Source organism: Corvus cornix, chromosome 2 (genome assembly GCF_000738735.6).
Source record: "Corvus cornix cornix isolate S_Up_H32 chromosome 2, ASM73873v5, whole genome shotgun sequence".
NCBI lineage: Eukaryota > Metazoa > Chordata > Aves > Passeriformes > Corvidae > Corvus > Corvus cornix.
The window spans coordinates 37179647-37197138 of record NC_046333.1 but is presented as its reverse complement, the minus strand read 5'-3'; the positions used below and the strand labels follow the sequence as shown (position 1 = coordinate 37197138).

The 17492-nt window shown below is 41.0% G+C and overlaps 1 protein-coding gene across 1 annotated transcript in view; it reads right to left on the bottom strand.

The window, feature by feature from the left end:
• ABHD5 (abhydrolase domain containing 5, lysophosphatidic acid acyltransferase) overlaps positions 1 to 15964 on the bottom strand; it is a 28897-nt gene extending 12933 nt beyond the window's left edge. The window contains exons 1-3 of the mRNA XM_039549411.1: positions 15807 to 15964; positions 1904 to 1989; positions 1254 to 1626 (exon numbers count right to left, since the gene is read on the bottom strand). Of these exons, the coding sequence (XP_039405345.1) occupies positions 1254 to 1626; positions 1904 to 1989; positions 15807 to 15937 (590 nt within the window). The 5' untranslated portion in view covers positions 15938 to 15964. The remainder of the gene's footprint in view (positions 1 to 1253; positions 1627 to 1903; positions 1990 to 15806) is intronic.
• Positions 15965 to 17492: the final 1528 nt, after the last annotated feature.

Sequence of the window (17492 nt, the reverse complement as noted above, 5' to 3'; positions counted from 1 at the left end):
TCCCCAAATTAATTAACCCCAACTTAAGCACAGTGATGCATGAAAACAAAGCATCGCTTTTGATATATGTCAGCAGTGGGCAAAACCAATATCCCATCCCACAGGGATAGGACAGTGCCATTTATAGATACTTTGGAAAAAGAGGTAAGGAACTTATAAGTAATCCCTACAAAAAGCTAACTACAGTTAGCTAAAAGTTGGTTTTGTAACTATAAGGATAATAGGTTTGCATCCCTAAAGCAGAGGATTGCATTTCTTTTTAGCAATTCTGGATTTAGAAACACACCTACTTTCACACATCATTTCCAGCCACTTGTGCTAACTGTTGTCCATTTAGAAAGAAAAAGGCAAAGTGTTTTAGGGACAAATGATGCATGAAATTACTTCAAATATATCCAAGTGAGAAACAAAGAAACAGTAAAACTTGACACGAATAGAAAAGAATAAGATATGTTTAGTATAAAACAGAATCTGCCGTATGATGTGGAGAGTTAAGCTTATATTCAGTTTTTCATAGGAGACCACTATATGTAGCCCAACAAAAGCATTGTCCTTTTTTTTCATACAGAATTCCCTCAGTTGGTGGGATCCTAGCTCATCAGGGGATATATAGCCAGACATATAACCACATATATAAAAGAAACAAATTACTACTTTAAAAGGAAAAAAAAGGTATTAACTGTTGGACACAACATGGTGCAGAAAATGCTGATGAAATATAATTAGAGAACTGCTGCAGCTGGGTTGTCTTGCAAAGAAGAAATATGAAGTGGCATACAGATAATTTAAAACAAAGAGTCACTAAAATAATTTTTACATCATCCTGCTGGCACCAGGCTGACTGCTAGCATATAGGCATAAATTACCTAGGGGAATTACATTCAGAAGTTTCAATGTTATCCATAAGAGTGCGAAGTCTGGCAGGAACAGGCCTATTTTCCCTTCACAAAACAATCTTTGAGACAAAACATTCACCCAATGAATATATTCATTGCTATTTCACCTTCTAACATGGCAAGGGGGTACTGAACTGAAGAGGTACAGTAAAGTATACAGAAAACCATGTTTACCATATCTACCTATTTCATTCACCTGGAAACAAACCATACAATTAATACTTTGGTCTCAGAATTTTGTTAAATCATCACAGTCATTTATGTAAAGATATAAAGAGCCTGATGAAATAAAATCTATATTAAAATTACTAGTCAAATACAGAAAAGGAATCCCTTCATTCCTTTATTTTCACATACCTTGATGGATATTTTAAGGAGTAAGCAGCAGCCAGGAATCCACCTAGGTTGTGTCCAAGCAAAATCATTTTTTCTAGCCCCACCTCCTTTCTCCATTCTTCTATGGATTCCACAAACTGATTTTCTGCTTCCCGAGCATCAGTGTCAAAGTGTGGTCTACTGCTACGTCCAAATCCCAAGAGGTCAAAAGCATGAACGGTCCTGTTCTCACAGAGATCTTCAAAGTTGAGAGCCCACAGTCCAACACCTCCTCCAAACCCATGCAGAAGAACAAGTGGAGTTTTATTTGAAAGGTCTGGAGAGAACGTCAGTGTCCATATTTTATTTCCATTAGATATATACACGTATCGTTTATTGTATGTGCTTGCAATACCTGGAGAAAAAAATGGGGAAAAATTATGTTGCTAGACATGCATGACAAAATACAAAGTACACTCTACGGAAATCACTGTTTTAAATAGGAGGTCCTTTCAAAGGAGAGAGCCTCTAATGAAATATCTACGTAAGTGGAAAATTAAAATGTAATTTTAAACCTGTTTATTTCATCACAGTGTAAAAGCCATACTGAAAAACTTCTTCCATTATATTTAATGTAAATTTATAGAAAATCTAGTTGTATCTGTGAAACTTATTAAAAACCAAAGACTTACATTTTAGCATTTTGTCCTCAGCCTCTTTAAGGTGTAGCAGTGATGTGGGACACCAGGCAGGAAGCCAGCTGAATAACCATCCGAACCTACAACAGCAATACAGAAGAAAAACGTCTTGAGCAGCATGGTAACTTTTGGCACTAATGCTTTGAAGACATTTCTTTTGCTGCTCTTCATAAGAGAGTCCACATTAAGCACACAGTGTGAAGAACAGGATTGTGCAGTGGGAGGGAATTCACTTTTTCGTGACTTTTTATAAAATGGCATCACAATCAGGGGCATTCTTCAAAGGGTGAGCAGTTTTTCCACTGTGTCCTGATATCACAGTATACTGATCTGGAGACATGAGCCCTCACATCAACTCAACAAGCTTGGCAGGACATGTAACAATCACTGGAGTTTCCAGCCTCCTCTCAAGTTCTTTGGAAGTCTGCCTGCACATGCATAACCTTGCATGAACCTATTATTTCCAAAAAAGCAATAAGCTGTACATTCCACAGCCTAACCTGAGCTGATTATTACTCTAAATTGAAAAAGTGAAAAATGAGCAGGTTTATCCCAGCAAAGCAAAACCTTGGACCTTAATTATGAACTTAGAAACAAAATCCCAGAGGAAAACAAACCAGCAACTCCCTCAACAGAAGCTGCTTTTCCAGCTGTCAGTTACTATCTTGGTACTGCCAGCTTGACCATGAGAGCAGGGGGAATGACTCAGCCGGCAGCATTGCCTCACACAGCGCTGCAAAGGATATGGCAATTTGGTACAGCTTTTCCTGGTGCTAATTTATCCCTTGTTTTTAAGGCAGAATCTTATTTTTCTGCCTCTCACCTGGTTTCGAAGTGGCTTAGACTATCAGTGCAAAGGCTGCTACTGCAGGACCATTCCTCACGGGGAAGAGGATCCAAAAGTCACTAAGTCACCAAATCAACTTTCTCTAGCACTCTTTTTCTACACTGAACTGCTTTCCAGTTAGTTACAGAATTTTCAGCACTGAACACTAAGAGCATTGGTTATACAACGACTAATGCAAGAAGACTTGCACGTCCAGTTTTTGTGTGGACAACACATCAGTAATAAATTAAAGATCTGGCCCCACAAGTTCTTTATCCACAGGATCTTCTCCACATATTCTAAGGGGCTGACCTACCTCAGCTGCATAGCTACTTAAGTTTATGATACGACATGGAAGGTTTTCTGGGGATGCACAATGCAACTGCAAGCAGCATTGTTTGGATTCACAGAAAACTGTTAGGAGACATCAAGAAAAAAAAGCCCCAAACCATATCTGACCAGAAAGGATTAATCATCCAATCACCCAGGCCCACTGCTATTTAGTATTATTTACTCCTCTACACTGATATCTGGCTGTTCTGTAAATAACCTTCCTGGCCCACTAGACCACTGGAATTGTTATAAGGAAGGACCATGAGAATTGTTATCATCATTATAATTGAGGGACTGGGAACACATGGTTGTACATCCTTCCATGCTGTGTGCTCATGCAATCTAGGAAATGAAGGAACTTAGCACCTTACAGGAAAATGGGCATCCAAATATTCTGCTTCCACATTAAACTATGCATTTATTTAAAAGTAAGATTTTTAAGAAGTTAAAGCTGAGACAAGCCAAGAGTAATTTCACCCGCAAGTAACCGTGAAATCCGAGTTTAACAATAACGCTTATTGTGTCCAGTGCTATGAATTACTCTGGTAAATTATTAAACAACAGCTAGGTCACCCCTCTTCTGAGTCAAGCTTTCTGTTAGTTAAATGCTCAACTTGGCATTTTCATTCTTAACTCTTAGGTCAGAAACAAAACCAGTCACTATTTCCCCTGAGCTGAAACTCTCTGTACTGTTTCTTCTCAGAAAAACCACCGATTCAGAGAAGAAAATACTTTTAAGATTTTATTTATTTATCTACAGAAATGTAAAGCTGCAACACGTCAACAAGAAAACAGAGCAGAGATATGGCCACAATGAAATAGAAGTGACATCTACTGATCACAGTCCCAGAATTGTATTTCCTAGTCCTAGAGAGACACCTGGATACTTAGGAAAATTATTTAGGAAAATGTATCAGAATGGTAAAGTCGCCCATTCTTTCTTTTGTTAGTTATAAGAACTGTTTAAAAATATTTAGATTTTAATTCAGAAGAGACATTGCATACATGTATAGTTTGACAAATACAGTCAGCAAACCGAAGCTTTTAAAATTAAAACTATGTTTGCAATTCTGTCCTGTTGTACTTGCTGAACTAAAAGAGTAAACAGTGAAGGCTTTCAGGCAAAAAAAAGTGAGCAATTTCTAGAAGCATTATTTTTGAAAGAAAGTATTTTGTTACGTATATTCAAGACTTAATCTTTTGTTTCCCTCCTTCCAAAAATTATTTACCACATTGCTAGATGTTTTCCACATGTGGAGAATAAACATCTATTTAATCCATTTGAATAATTTTTCTGATAATTTTGGAAGGCTATAGTTGTATTATTTCTTTTGTACATCTGTGCTACATGTGTCTTCTAAATGCATACAGGAGCATCCATTGCTTACATGGTCTATCATTTTTATTTCTGTGATATAAAGCTGTAAGTGCTATATAATGCCAAAAATGAAGCAGTGGACCTTGCTAAGCAGTGTGCACACAGCAATGGAGATGAGTTAAGAAAGAAAACTAAAGATTCTAGCAGTAGCTACCCACTGCCAGAAGCAAACCCCACACTGCTCTCATCACCCACCACTTCCCTCACACTCTATTCCCACCTGTCTTTTTACAAAGTCAAGAGCAGAATCTTGTATTTTGAGGAGATAAGAGATCCATTGGCCTTAGCTGCTTGCTATTTCAAAAAGTGTGAAATAAATCTGGCAACTGACAGTGCAAATTTTTATAATTTTTTTATCAAATGTACTTACAGGTGTTACACATCAAATTACCAAGGCACATAACCAGTGGAATTTAACGTGTATATTTGTTTGTGGCCATGTAGTAACAAAACCCAGCGTGCACATCCATGCTAAAATAACCAATAACCATCAGCAGGGCAAAGCATTGCATAGGGTGATTCCTCGCATCTTCAGTTTGGGGTCAGTTACATTTTTCACATCTGTCTGACAAGGTCTGCAGTAACACAGGCTGGAAAAATCAGAGGCTACCAGGCAGGGGGCTGCTGACCTGCCAGGCATTCAAAGAAGTCCTTCTCTTTGCCAACAGACCTCCACACAGACTTCCACACTTCTGATAACACATCTAGGGAAGGAGACCAGAAGGTAAGGGAAAGCCCTGGAGACACCCACTGAACGACCTTAGAGAAAGTCAAGGTGATTAATGTGAGGCTAGAAGATTAGTGGAGACCATCAGTAGCCTATGCTGATGGTCAAATACAGTAATAAATAATGCAAACAAAAGGGACACAGGCACAAACATCTGACAAGGGGGAGCTGCAACCACCATGTGCAGGGGCCAAGCCACCGGGCGGGCTCTAACAGATTGGCTGGTTGAAGCAAGTGGTCTGAGACCCTGGTTGCAAGCATAAGAAAGGATGAAAATAAGTAATTACTACTACATTTTGACATTTAATTTTGATAATGAATGAACATTGTGCAAAATGTAGCTCTGGATAATATTGCTTTTCCTTAGCTGTTTGAATGTTAATATGAAAAGACTGTAAGGTTACTAAAGTCCAGCTTTTCAGTGTATGTATAATATGAATCAAGAACTTGCTGTCACAGCACTGCTTGAATTGCTTGAGGGTAACTTTCAAAAGAACTGAGAATCAAGTAGAGGCAGAGGTACAGTGAGCATGACCCACCCATCCACCTCCACGACTCAGATCAAACCCAATGAAGAATGTGGCAAATCGGTTGTACCACAGTTACCTTTCTGCCAGCTCTATTAACCCTGTTCAGCTTGGTGAGGATTGATTTCATGCAAGACAATTGATAGATCTGTAGCCAGTCACAAATTTGACACACTCACAAAAAGTTTGTGAAAGCTTAGATACAGCTGAAGAATTGAAAACATCTATTTCAACAATGAGATATGTACTGAAACAGCTGAAAAATCCATTTGATTTCTGGCTTATAATGTGGATTTAAAAAATGGAACCTATACCACATAAAGATATTCAGCAGAAGTTGCTTATAACTCTATCTAGGAGACAGAAATGTACAGAAATGGAGCTCATTCTCTCACTTTTCAAGCTTTTAATTTACTTACATTAGAGTAACATGAATGCATGGCTTACAAGATGTAGTAAGCTTGAAATCATTCAATGGAGGCATCTCCCCACATACACCAGCATTGCAGACCTAGCCATCATGACCTATGGAAAGCCTGTGTGGCAAAACAGCAAATCAAAGAACCTGGGGTTTGCAAACAGGTTGCAAAAAGGTAACAGAACTCCACCAAACCTGAGTAAATGAATACAATACCATTGCTACATGATCACCTGTCAAAAATTGCTGACCCACCAAGACAGGACATGCAGAAACCTTTCTAAAGTGTTGAATATAAAATCAGCTTTTCACTAAGAATTTTGAAATTAGTATGGTAATCAAAACCCCCAGTACAGACCAAAAACCGTGCAGCAGTGACAGGAGTGCGTAGAATAGATTTTCCTGTCACAAAGAATTATTTGGACTTTAAAATTACATCACTAAGGAGGCCAGAGCTCAGGGTATGAAACAAATATGCAACAGCTTCTAAACAGAGGCTTATGGGAAAGTAACTGAATGCACAAGCATCAGAGCTGCACATCTGTTTCTGTCTTGCTCTCAGGAAACAAATGTACTTAATATTTTCAATTGAACTTTTGCAGACAATATTGCTAACTACCAAGATTTTAGCTAGGGAGCAAGCTCAAAAACTTAAAAAAGCTGAAACACTGAGTGAACTCATGGGAAACTACTTCAAGCTTTACCCTTCACCCTTAAATCTTATCAGAATGAAGCTGATCTCTCAAAAACCGTAACCCTCTAGTCTCCTGACTCTCAGAATTAATTTCAGCCATTTAGAAGTAAGTAAGGAAAGAAAAACAAATTAATGCAGAGAATTTGGTATTGTTTCTGCCCAGCACCAACAGGAATGGCATTGGGATTTTCAGGGTCATTCAGCTGACAATCCAGTTATAAGCACCCAGCAATTCAAGCTAGCTCCAAATTAAGAGAATCTTATACTGTAACAGGAAAAAACAAGGGTAAGCTAATGGAAAGACAGCTCAGGTTCTACCCTCTTGTTTCTGCATAAAGTATTTTTGCAGTACTGTGCTAGTAAAGGAATTCAAAATTGCCAATATGTTGCAATCTAAATATAAGCAACATAAGGTTCACTCTTCCAAGGTGAAACCTCATCCCATAGAAACACCATGTTACTTCTCACAACTCATTCAGCCCTTTCAGTTGGTCAGAAATACTAAGAATGGACAAAAAAGGAAGAGTGAAAAGAACCATCAGATATTCATAACTGGGAAAGAGGTCAGCATATCAAATTTATGGCAAACTGTCAATTTTAAAAATAAACTTTTACTATAATGCTTTATGAACACTTTACAGTTAACACAGGATGGATGCTCAAGTGAAATAGCTACAGATACCCTTTTACCATTTTCATTATCTCCTTTTCATTGGATGCTTTTTCCTCAGCATCAGCAGTAGTCTACACAAAGCTTAAGGGGTACAGAGGATGGTTTCTTCCACCATCAACACCACCAAGTTTAAAGAGCAAATTCTATATTTGGTTACTAAATTTCAAGTTTATGGGTAATAACCTGAAGCAATAAAAAGCAAAAGAAACAGTCAAGGATGACACAATCAAATAGAACTTTCTGTGTCAAAATGTCAGAGAAAAGTAGCAGGTTTACATCTGGCTCATTTCTATCCATGACAATTAAGTTATAATAAACTTTTCTTTTCCCATTTCATTAATTTAATAGCCTGCAATACGAGAATATTGGGTGCTGTTTACATGACTGATTATGGCAAGAATTGATGCTTCTTTGTTAACAGTTACCAGCAACACCACCATGGCAAAACCCCCTAATATGTAAAGAAAAATATTTTAGTAATCACTATATCCAAAGTCCATCTTGGGGGCTGTTCTCTGTGCCAGATTTGTGAAATTCAGGTTTAAAAGACACTATATTTTAAACCAGATAATTATGGTTTAACACAGCTACAGAAAAGCCAGAGAGTTAACCAGCAGGCCTATGAACTAACAAGGAAGAAAGAAAGACTGTGAGTCAAGGTGGAGGACACCAAGCTTTTAAGTCAGAGCTGCCACTGACAGACAGTAACATATAATCATGACATCAAGTCTGCATTTAACTAAGGTAGGGATGTTTCTGCAACAAGGCTCAGGATACGATTTCATGAGAACCTTAAAGGCATAACTAATTTTAGGAGCCCTTCTAGTCCTTCATTCCTGTCCCTAAAGTGCAGCATGTTCCTTAATGTTTGTGTCTTGTAAGAACAGTGAATATAGTCAGAATCATTCAGGCATATGCAGTAACCGTTGTTGTGAAGGCTGTATATCCAGGGACAAAGCTTCTGCATGTACAATAGAAGTCAGACGTAGCAACCACAACAATTTGAAGGAGATGTTCCTAGGACAAAACACTCTGGCAGTTGCAGACAAACATCAGGAGGAGAAAAGCATTCTGTGTTTCACTTTCATTGCATGAACAGACTAAAAATGTTGCGATCCTTACAGAAAGACCTTGAAGTGCATACTGAAGAGGCAAGACCCAGAAGCAAGTATTAGGAACATGGTATGGGAACAAAAACACCTCAATGCTTCAAGAAATATCTGTCTACCATTTTCATGAGGAGACAAAAAATTTGATGAAATCATTGTCAAGAGGTTAAAAAAGGATACCAATTTTTTTCCCTGATGACATTATAACCCTGCCCAGAAAGTTCTGTTTAGATGAGTTTTGAGCCAAGATGTTCCATGCAGTTAGATGTTGTGAAACTCTTGGATACTTCAGTAACATTAAAACAGAATGTTTTGAAAACCTCTGCATAATATTTCTAGGAAGTGTAACATACATCAGCCCCATTCCAACACAAAACCCATGATAGGTTATTGCAGAATGTTGCTCTACATTAGGGCAGAGGTGAAAACAATGCATTCCTCATGTACTTACTGCATCTTGAACTCTGTGTTCAGAACATTCAACATCAGAATTAATATAAAAATTCAGAAGCAAATTTTATTACTGTTTTTATCAAAATTAACTATCACTTATCAAAATTAATCTGAAAACGTACCTCATGAATGTGAATCCATAACCAATGACATTTTCTGGCTGTATTAGAGATATTAAAGTTTACCGCACTTATTTTAATTCATTTGAGCAACCTGAGTGGAAGTGGAGAGGACCTACAATTCTGCTCCCTCCCATGGTGGGCCTCAGATGTACGTACACCTTGCAGTATAACTTGCACAACTGCAGCCCCTTCCACATTTTCTTCTGTGTCTTCCAGCACCTTTTTCTTTTTTTTTAACCATATGTATCCTTCTTCTATACTTTTACAATTTCTTCCACCCTCTTTCCATCTATACCCAAAGGTGTCCATTTCAGGGCAAGTGCTTTTTCAGTGTGTACCACAAGAATGAAGTTTATCCATGGACTGTCACCCAAGTCTGCAACCTGCAATGCTCATACTGCTTACAAAGTAGCAGTGGTAGCACCCAACTAGGTTTCATATTCTTATTTAAAAGCTAAAATAAAAAAAAAATCCAAAGAAAAAGCATATTAGCAACCACACAGCAAGTATGGAATAATACAGAGATAAAGATGCAGAGGAGAAGAAACAGAGAAGCTGCACAGCCCCACCAAAACTCCTTAACCCTGTGACAGAGACCACATGTGTAACACAGGGGTTAGGCACCACAGGGGTCCTACCTCTGCCTCCTCCACAGTAAACTCAAGTCTGATAGAACTTGGCAGTGCCACACCTTTCACGTGTTTTTACAAACAACACACTGCACATTGCAGTAAGAATTTGTGAAGAAAAGCATACTTAAAATTAAGGAAATGTAAATTTCCTCTTAGTGCCTCTCAAATATTATTTAACTTTCTACTGCTTTTACTTTATTCATACATCAACTGATGTACTCCTGCTGCCCTTCAGATACTGCATGACTTCAGCCTTGCTTAATCCCTGTTTGCCTTATCATACCTACCATGCCAGCAGCGGACATTTCAGCCTGTCCCCAGATTCCATCAAACTGGACAAGAGCAAAGCATACATGCAACAGGCACCTCTCACTAACCTGCACCATTGCCCACCCACACTCTACTCGGCTTATCTTTTGGTTAAATTCCATTGTATATCATGCACTATTCAGATCACTACGTCAACAAGAGGTGAGTGTTTTCACTTTCCATAACGACCTGTGTAAGAACACAGATATAAGACGATCTAAAGCACATGATCATTTCCCTCAGCTCCAAACATGCTATACACAAACTCCACTTGTACACAAGTATGAATACACACTGAGGGTTGTTTCACTGCAACTCATCAGAGCAGCTTCTATGTTGCTCTTTTATCATAGCCACCTAAGGTGACAAAGAGTTACCTATGTCAAAATGCAAGAACTGGTATTCAACATTTTGGACTACATATTCTTATTTCCATTTTCTGGAAAACCTAAGAGGTGCACAACCCTTTTGATAACAGACTATTTTCTCTACATCCTTACACAACAAATGCTTTAGCTGTCAAGGAAGTGCAAGTAGTCTTAAAAACAGTTAAGAAGTCAAATGGGTCTAAAAAGCCATCATAGCAAAGTCCCTTATGGAAAGTTAAAGATATAATTAATAAGCTTTTGGTGTCAGTATGACACTTTCTAAATGCAACCAAGAAAAGAATTCTACAATGGTCGGCTAGAGCACCGACCCACCCCATTTCTGTATTTTTCCCATTGCCACACCCTTCTCTTCCTCATTTCAATATATGAGCAGACTTACTCGATGGCAACAGGCACTCCTGCATCTGTTCTTAGAGAATGCATTTTTTATGCCTGCATCTTCCCCTCCTTTCTGTAGTCTCCTATCATCCTGAGTTTTCTATTACAACACACTCAGAGCACCTTCCTTCTCCGCCATTCCTCACCATGTTTTCTTGCTGCCACTTAAAATCCTCCTTTTACCCTCTTAACCTTATTCTAGACCGACCTCATTCCCTTACACAGCTTTACTGACTCACAAATCTCTCTTCTCCACTGACCTCTCTCCTGCTGCTCAGCTTCTCATCTGGATCTTTCTGAGCCAATGTAAATGCAGACACTCCTCACCTTTCCTCGCATGCCCTCTTCTCCCTGGCTCTCAATGTAAATCATGTACAAAAAACTATCCCAAAACAATGTCAGAATTGCAAGTAAATACTCAGAAGTTATGAAACACAAAAATCAAAATTTCCTTTAGCAAGCAATCTTAATAAACCACTATATAAAAGAAAATACATTTTAATTATTTATCAGTTGGGAAAGTTGCTCAGAGTCTACCATAAAAATCCAGAACAGTCAGAGAATCCCTGGCAGACAGTGTCCGTTTCAAAGAGGTAGGTCTCTAACTGGGCCTACCAGCCCCCAGCAGGCTCTGAAACAACTTTGCATATACCCAAACACATGCAATATTGGCTAAAATTTGAATTCTCCAATGACCCATAGTCACCAGCACTATAGCAGCCGCACAGCTAGCTGCCCCTCTGGATTTATAGCTCTACTGTAATGTCCACTAGGGCTGAGACACCACCCCCCCCCCCCCCCCCCCCCGATACCCTAATTCTACTTTGGCAACTTTTGAAGAAGTGTCTTTGCTTGACACTTGGAAAGTGGGGTTATGAGCATCTTTCTTCTGCCACTAAAATGAGAAGATAGCCCCTGTTATATTTTGCCATCTTTCCCTCTATCCCTTTAGCCTGCATTAGGGGAGATGAGAGACCTTGATGAACACAGACCTTCCCTCCCCAGATTCATTCAAGTACCAGAGACCATTAGAAACAATCCTATAAATGCCTGAAAAGCTGTTCATACAAATACCTTCTGATGAGCTCATGCATGTAACACAAACGGCATTAAGTACTGAAACTGTGACCGACACAACCCTGCCAGCCAAAAAGACAAAATCAGAAAAGAGGAAGGAAAAGTCCTTTAACCTTTTTCTGCATCTGCCTTCCACACTGCACTTACATCTCACTCAATTTTTAAAAATGCAAGGTGTAGCTACCAAACCTGCGTTCAGTCACCTGCATTATAGGAAAGAAGAAAAGTAAGCAGAACCCCACTTTCAGCAGCCTATCCACTCAGTTTGCTTTAACATCTAGATGATGTAACCAGCAAAAAAAAAATCAAGCAAAAATTCTGAGTTGAAAGTGTCCCTCACGCTGTAACACTGTGAACCATCATACTAAGGAGGAGACATAGGCTCTATCAAGCCTAATAAACTACTCCTCTTTTATTAATCAAAGAGCTCACTTCAAAATTGTATAAAGAGCTCTGTAATACAAACAAGCTCATAGGATAACACAAAAACAATTGTGAACACTGGTGTTGCAGTGCATGTTTTAACCTTTACTCCAAGCCATTATTCTGTCACACTACAGGCCAATTACAAGCAATTTGATGTAGGCTTGTAAGTGCAGATCCCTTAAAGTTTTCTTTTAAAGTGAGCTATTCCATTTATCTTAGAGGGGAAAAAAACACCCCAGTATTGTGATTTGGGGATTTTTTTTCTGTATAGATACATACATTTAGTAGCTGCTATTTCTAGTTATATTACAAGCCATAAGCAGTCCTGCTGCATCCAGAGTGAATAAGTGAATTCAGTACTGGCAAAAGGCTCACACTAGGCTGTCTGCCTCACGGGCAGAAGTCTTCATCTAAAACTTACACAGAGGAGGTCCAAGTCTGTAAACAGGTTTGGAAATCACTAGCAGGTGACATGTTAATCAAGCAATCACTGTCATTGTGACTACTAAAACATTTGTTTAGTTAATCTTCTAATTCAAAGTTAGGACAGGGCCATGAATATTTTTCAGCTGAGATCTTCCAGAAAGTAACTGAACCACTGTTACTCTGTTTTCACCATGCTTTACACAGTTACCAAATTGAAACAAAGCGAATGTGTTGCATAACAAGTTGAGTCACACTATTGTTTTCAGAGCAGATAAACTTTGCATTTATTCTTTGTATGCACCTGTCACTAGTAATTTAATCTAGGGGCTTGATGGTATATTGTAACTTCCTATCACTGCCACAGCATTCTAAATGAAAAAAGATTAACATATTTCTCTTGTTTATAAACTTCCCCTGGGTACCGAGCTCTTCTCAGTTTCAAAAGATGAAGAAATGCTATTTTTAATTATTGCTAGAAACCAACCAATAAAAGCACTAACATTTCAACACAAATGCACTTTCTGAATTCATGGAAAAGGATGATGAGATTTTGTTCTTAGAAGTCTTTAGTAAACTGGGACGCTTACTCCGAAAAATACCACATCAATGTCTAATTTTTCAGAAGTTCTGAAAATCAACAGCCTTTAAAAGCCATCCAGCAGTGTAAATCACATGAGAAACTTGCAATAATCCTCTTGAAAATTCAGCCTAACCCCATGTCCAGATCAACGAGTGTTACGATCCTGCAATCCTGACAGGCAACTCGAGTTGAGGGTGCTTGGCACGGTCTCAGCAGCACTCAGCACTGTGTGATCAAACCAGACAGCTAACGCAGTTCAGGCTAATGCGCTGAATGAATACACAAACAAAACAGGCTGAGGCAGAGCTATTTTAAGACTCTTACTTAGAAAACCTGTAAACCAGCCACAAGAAGCTTTACAAGCTACTTGTGTTCAAGAGAGTGAATAGGTCAGAAAGAACACAGAACCAAGAAGGGGACTTGTAGTTTCCCATGGGTGATGTTGCAGAAGGCAGAGGTTGTGTGGAGGGGAAGATTTTGAAAAGCTATTTTAATTTGAGGAAAGGAGGAGAGTGCAGAGTTACAGATTAGACAAAATTGCATAGTGCTTTGAAAGGGAAGCTTTTGGAGTCTGCATTTGAAATGAGAATGCTGTGTACATATGGTGATAAGAGCATAACAGGGAGTTTGGAAAAGATGGATAGTTCAGATCTGGTCAGACTGAGCTGGCAGAGCAGGAAAATATGTAAGATGAAATACCAAAATCCCAAACTGGAAAAAGGACCAAAAAGAAGAGTGAGGATGCAGGTAGTTTTGAAAGATAACAAAACAGACACATAGCACGGCAACATGCAAATAGCAACATCCTTAATTAAGAAGTCATGAATGCATGGCATGAGTTTCATGCAGGTAGTTGAAGAATTTTAAGTCTGATTTCTCAAAATAACGCAAGACTTAGTTATGCAAGAAGGGAGATGTAGAAGAAAAGGCAAGAAATGAGTTTTTGAGGGCTAGGCAATCACCAATGGGATATATCTCCTGATATTTAAAGCAGAGAGAAAGAGGAAAAATTTATGTAAACAATGCATACAAAGCATATTTACACATCTGACAGAAGGAATAAAGCACATGTGCGACTAAAGCACAGATAGATATATTCTGATAGAGGACTGTTTGGACTAGAACCATAAAATATGATGGAACAAACTTTGAGATAAGTGACCAGCAGATATATTAAGTATGTTTGGTAAACAGACTCAGAGACAGGATGACTGTATTATTCTACAGGGGCAGACAACATATTTGGGGGCAATGGAAGGGTATAAGAACGGGTCTGCAACGGAAGCTGAAGATTAACAAGAAATAAAGCATACACTGCGAAGGCATACATGAGTAAAGAACATGTGACATGAAGAACAGACCGTGGATTAGTAACTTGTATATAACCATTTGAATGTACACAGACAAAAGATAAAGTGCAGAACTATGTAATTTCAGGCAGAAGAATGACTAATAGCTATAATAAAGTCATATAGCAAGGGTGTAAGTTATAAACAAGTATTAGAGATGTATGTCAAGAACAGGGGCAGGGTAACTTTTGCCATAGGAGTTACTTCAGTAGGCGTGAATACCTTGGGACAGTGAAAGGAAAGAGAAAGTTACCAGGGATAGCATACAGTACTGGAAAAGTTAGAGCAACAGTGTATACTTGTGATTTATAGATGTGCTCTCATCTCCTGTCAAATATAGAATGATGACAAAAGAGAGGCTGACAAGTGTACTGTCTGCTCTACATCACAGTGAACACATAGAATGGACGGAACAGGAAGACAGGGTATTTGTATGCACAGATAAAGCTGCAGAGGCTTACGGGAGCACGGGCCAGCACCGTATACAGACGTGTGACCTCTGGGGCGCAAAGGGAAGTGTGGATGACAGTCGGGGTGCGTACATACGCCAAAGCAAAGCGGCAGAGAAACGCGCAGGGGCAACGCCTGCAGGCAGGTGTACAATGACAACAGCTGGCCAGCCACGGCGGAGCTCCAGTGCAGAAGGCGAGGCAGCGGGGGCACGGGGCTCGCAAGGAGCCGGCGGCAAACCCTGCCGGGAGCCTGCCCGTGCCAGGAGGCGGGAAGCCATGGCAGGAAGGCGGGCTGTGCGGCAGGAAAACATGGCAGGCAGTGTGCCCACACGCCGGGAAGCGCGCGAGTGGCGATACCGGACCGCGGCGGGGCCGGAGCGGAGCGCGGAGCCCGGCGGGCGCTGGGGGAGGCGGGAGCCCACCCAAACCCCGACACAGGGGCCGGCCGCCGCCGCCGCCCCGTAACCCGTAGGCACCGCGGGCAGACGGGCCGGCGGCGGGAGGAGGCGGGCGAGCAGCGCCCGTGGCGGGCACGGCCCGGGCGCCCCGAAAGGCTTCCTCCCGCGACCCAGGACACCCGCGGGGAGGACGGGGGTCACCCCGCGGCTGCATCACTCACCCTTCGCTGGGAGCCTCCTCATCGGCCATGGCGGCGGCGCAGCGGCCGGGAGCTGACAGCGGCGGAGGGGCGGCGGTGGCGGTGGCCGGCAGCGCAGCGAGGGACAGCGCGACGGCAGCAGAACCGGCCATTACGGGCTCCTCCCTCTCTTACTCCCTCCCTCCTGCCCGCCCGCCGCCTGCGTCATCGCCGCGGGGCCACCCACACCCCCGAGCGGCGTCGTGCACGGCCAGCAGGGGCTGGAGCCCCGCAGGCCAGCCTCGGGGCCGTGTGTGGGCATCGGGCGGGGCACGGGGCATGGTTCCCCAAGAGGGGTGCGGGTCCCGGCCGCTCCCCAGCCGCCCACCAGCGACATGGCTGGAGCAAGGCTCCGGTTGGTAGGACCTGTGTCCCGCCTCCTGATCCCGGGATGGCGGCACAGATGACGCCCGTGCAGAAGGGCCGCGGCTTCCCGGGCCGGCAGAGGGGCGTCTCTGCCCCGTGAGTGTGGGGCGCACGGTGCGTGTGTGTGCATCCTGTACTGTGCACACTGTGCCCTGTGAGCACTGTGCAGACATTGTGTGTACACACTATGCGTACCGTGCCTATCTACCGAAGGGCTGTGTTCCCCACTGCCTCCCCACCGAGTAATGCACAGGGGGGACACGACACCGGGCAGTGGCATCTGAGAGCTGGCAAAGCCCCGGTGCCAGCACACAGCTGAGAAGTAAAACGGGAGAGATAGCAGAACCCAAACTAAAGTGTAAGCTCCTCCACAGAAAGATCTTTGGCCAACTCGCTCAGCAAGGCCTGCAAAGAGGGCAGCAGGGCTAGTCAACACTTGGTGTTCCAGTTTGTAATGTTTGTTTTTACATATAAGAAGCAAATTAGGAGTTCTGGATGCAAATTAAATATTATCCGTCCCTAAGACGATTGCAAGTAGAATACCTATTGCAACTGTCATTTTCAAGTGTTTTGAAAGATTAAGTGCAGCCGTGCCTATGGGGAGGAGAATACTGGGATGTGCTTGTTTTAGACAGCACTTGGCCTCACAATATTGACTGTGTTATTGTTCAGCTGCATAAGAACTGCATTTGTATTGGACAATCAACGAACCTTAATTGAAACAAAGCAGCAAAGTGCAACAAGTGGAAGGAGTGGAGAGCAGATTTTAAGTCTTGTGTTTCTTCTGAATTTTGTAACTGAGCTCTAAAGCTGTTTTTAGAAAAACAGATGGAATGATGATTCCTGTTTCTTTTGGTTTCTGAAATCCTTTGATAAAAGGTATAAGTTGAATTTGGTAATAGCTGAAATAATTCTCAGCTAAAACCATTCTGCAATTTAACAACAGCGATTGTTGAGATTACACAATCTCAGCTAAAGTTTGTCTGTGTCACAATGGTTTGTCAATCTGATATTTTTCTCAGGAGAGTGTATTTATTTTTATTATTTCTCTGAAAGATTTTATTTATGAGAAAAGTGACTATCAGTGTGTGTAGAAGTATGTGATCGCTGGCAAAGGTTTGCAATGATGGTTGCTAGAATTTGCAAACAGCCTGAAACAATAGCTCTGGATGCTATGATTTTATTTGTTCTTAATTTCAATGGAAGAGTAAGTTTAAAACCTCATAAATGAGATTTACATCCTACTCATGGAATGTGCAAGTGCTCAGACACAATTATCTGTGATTTTAATTCCGTGATGCT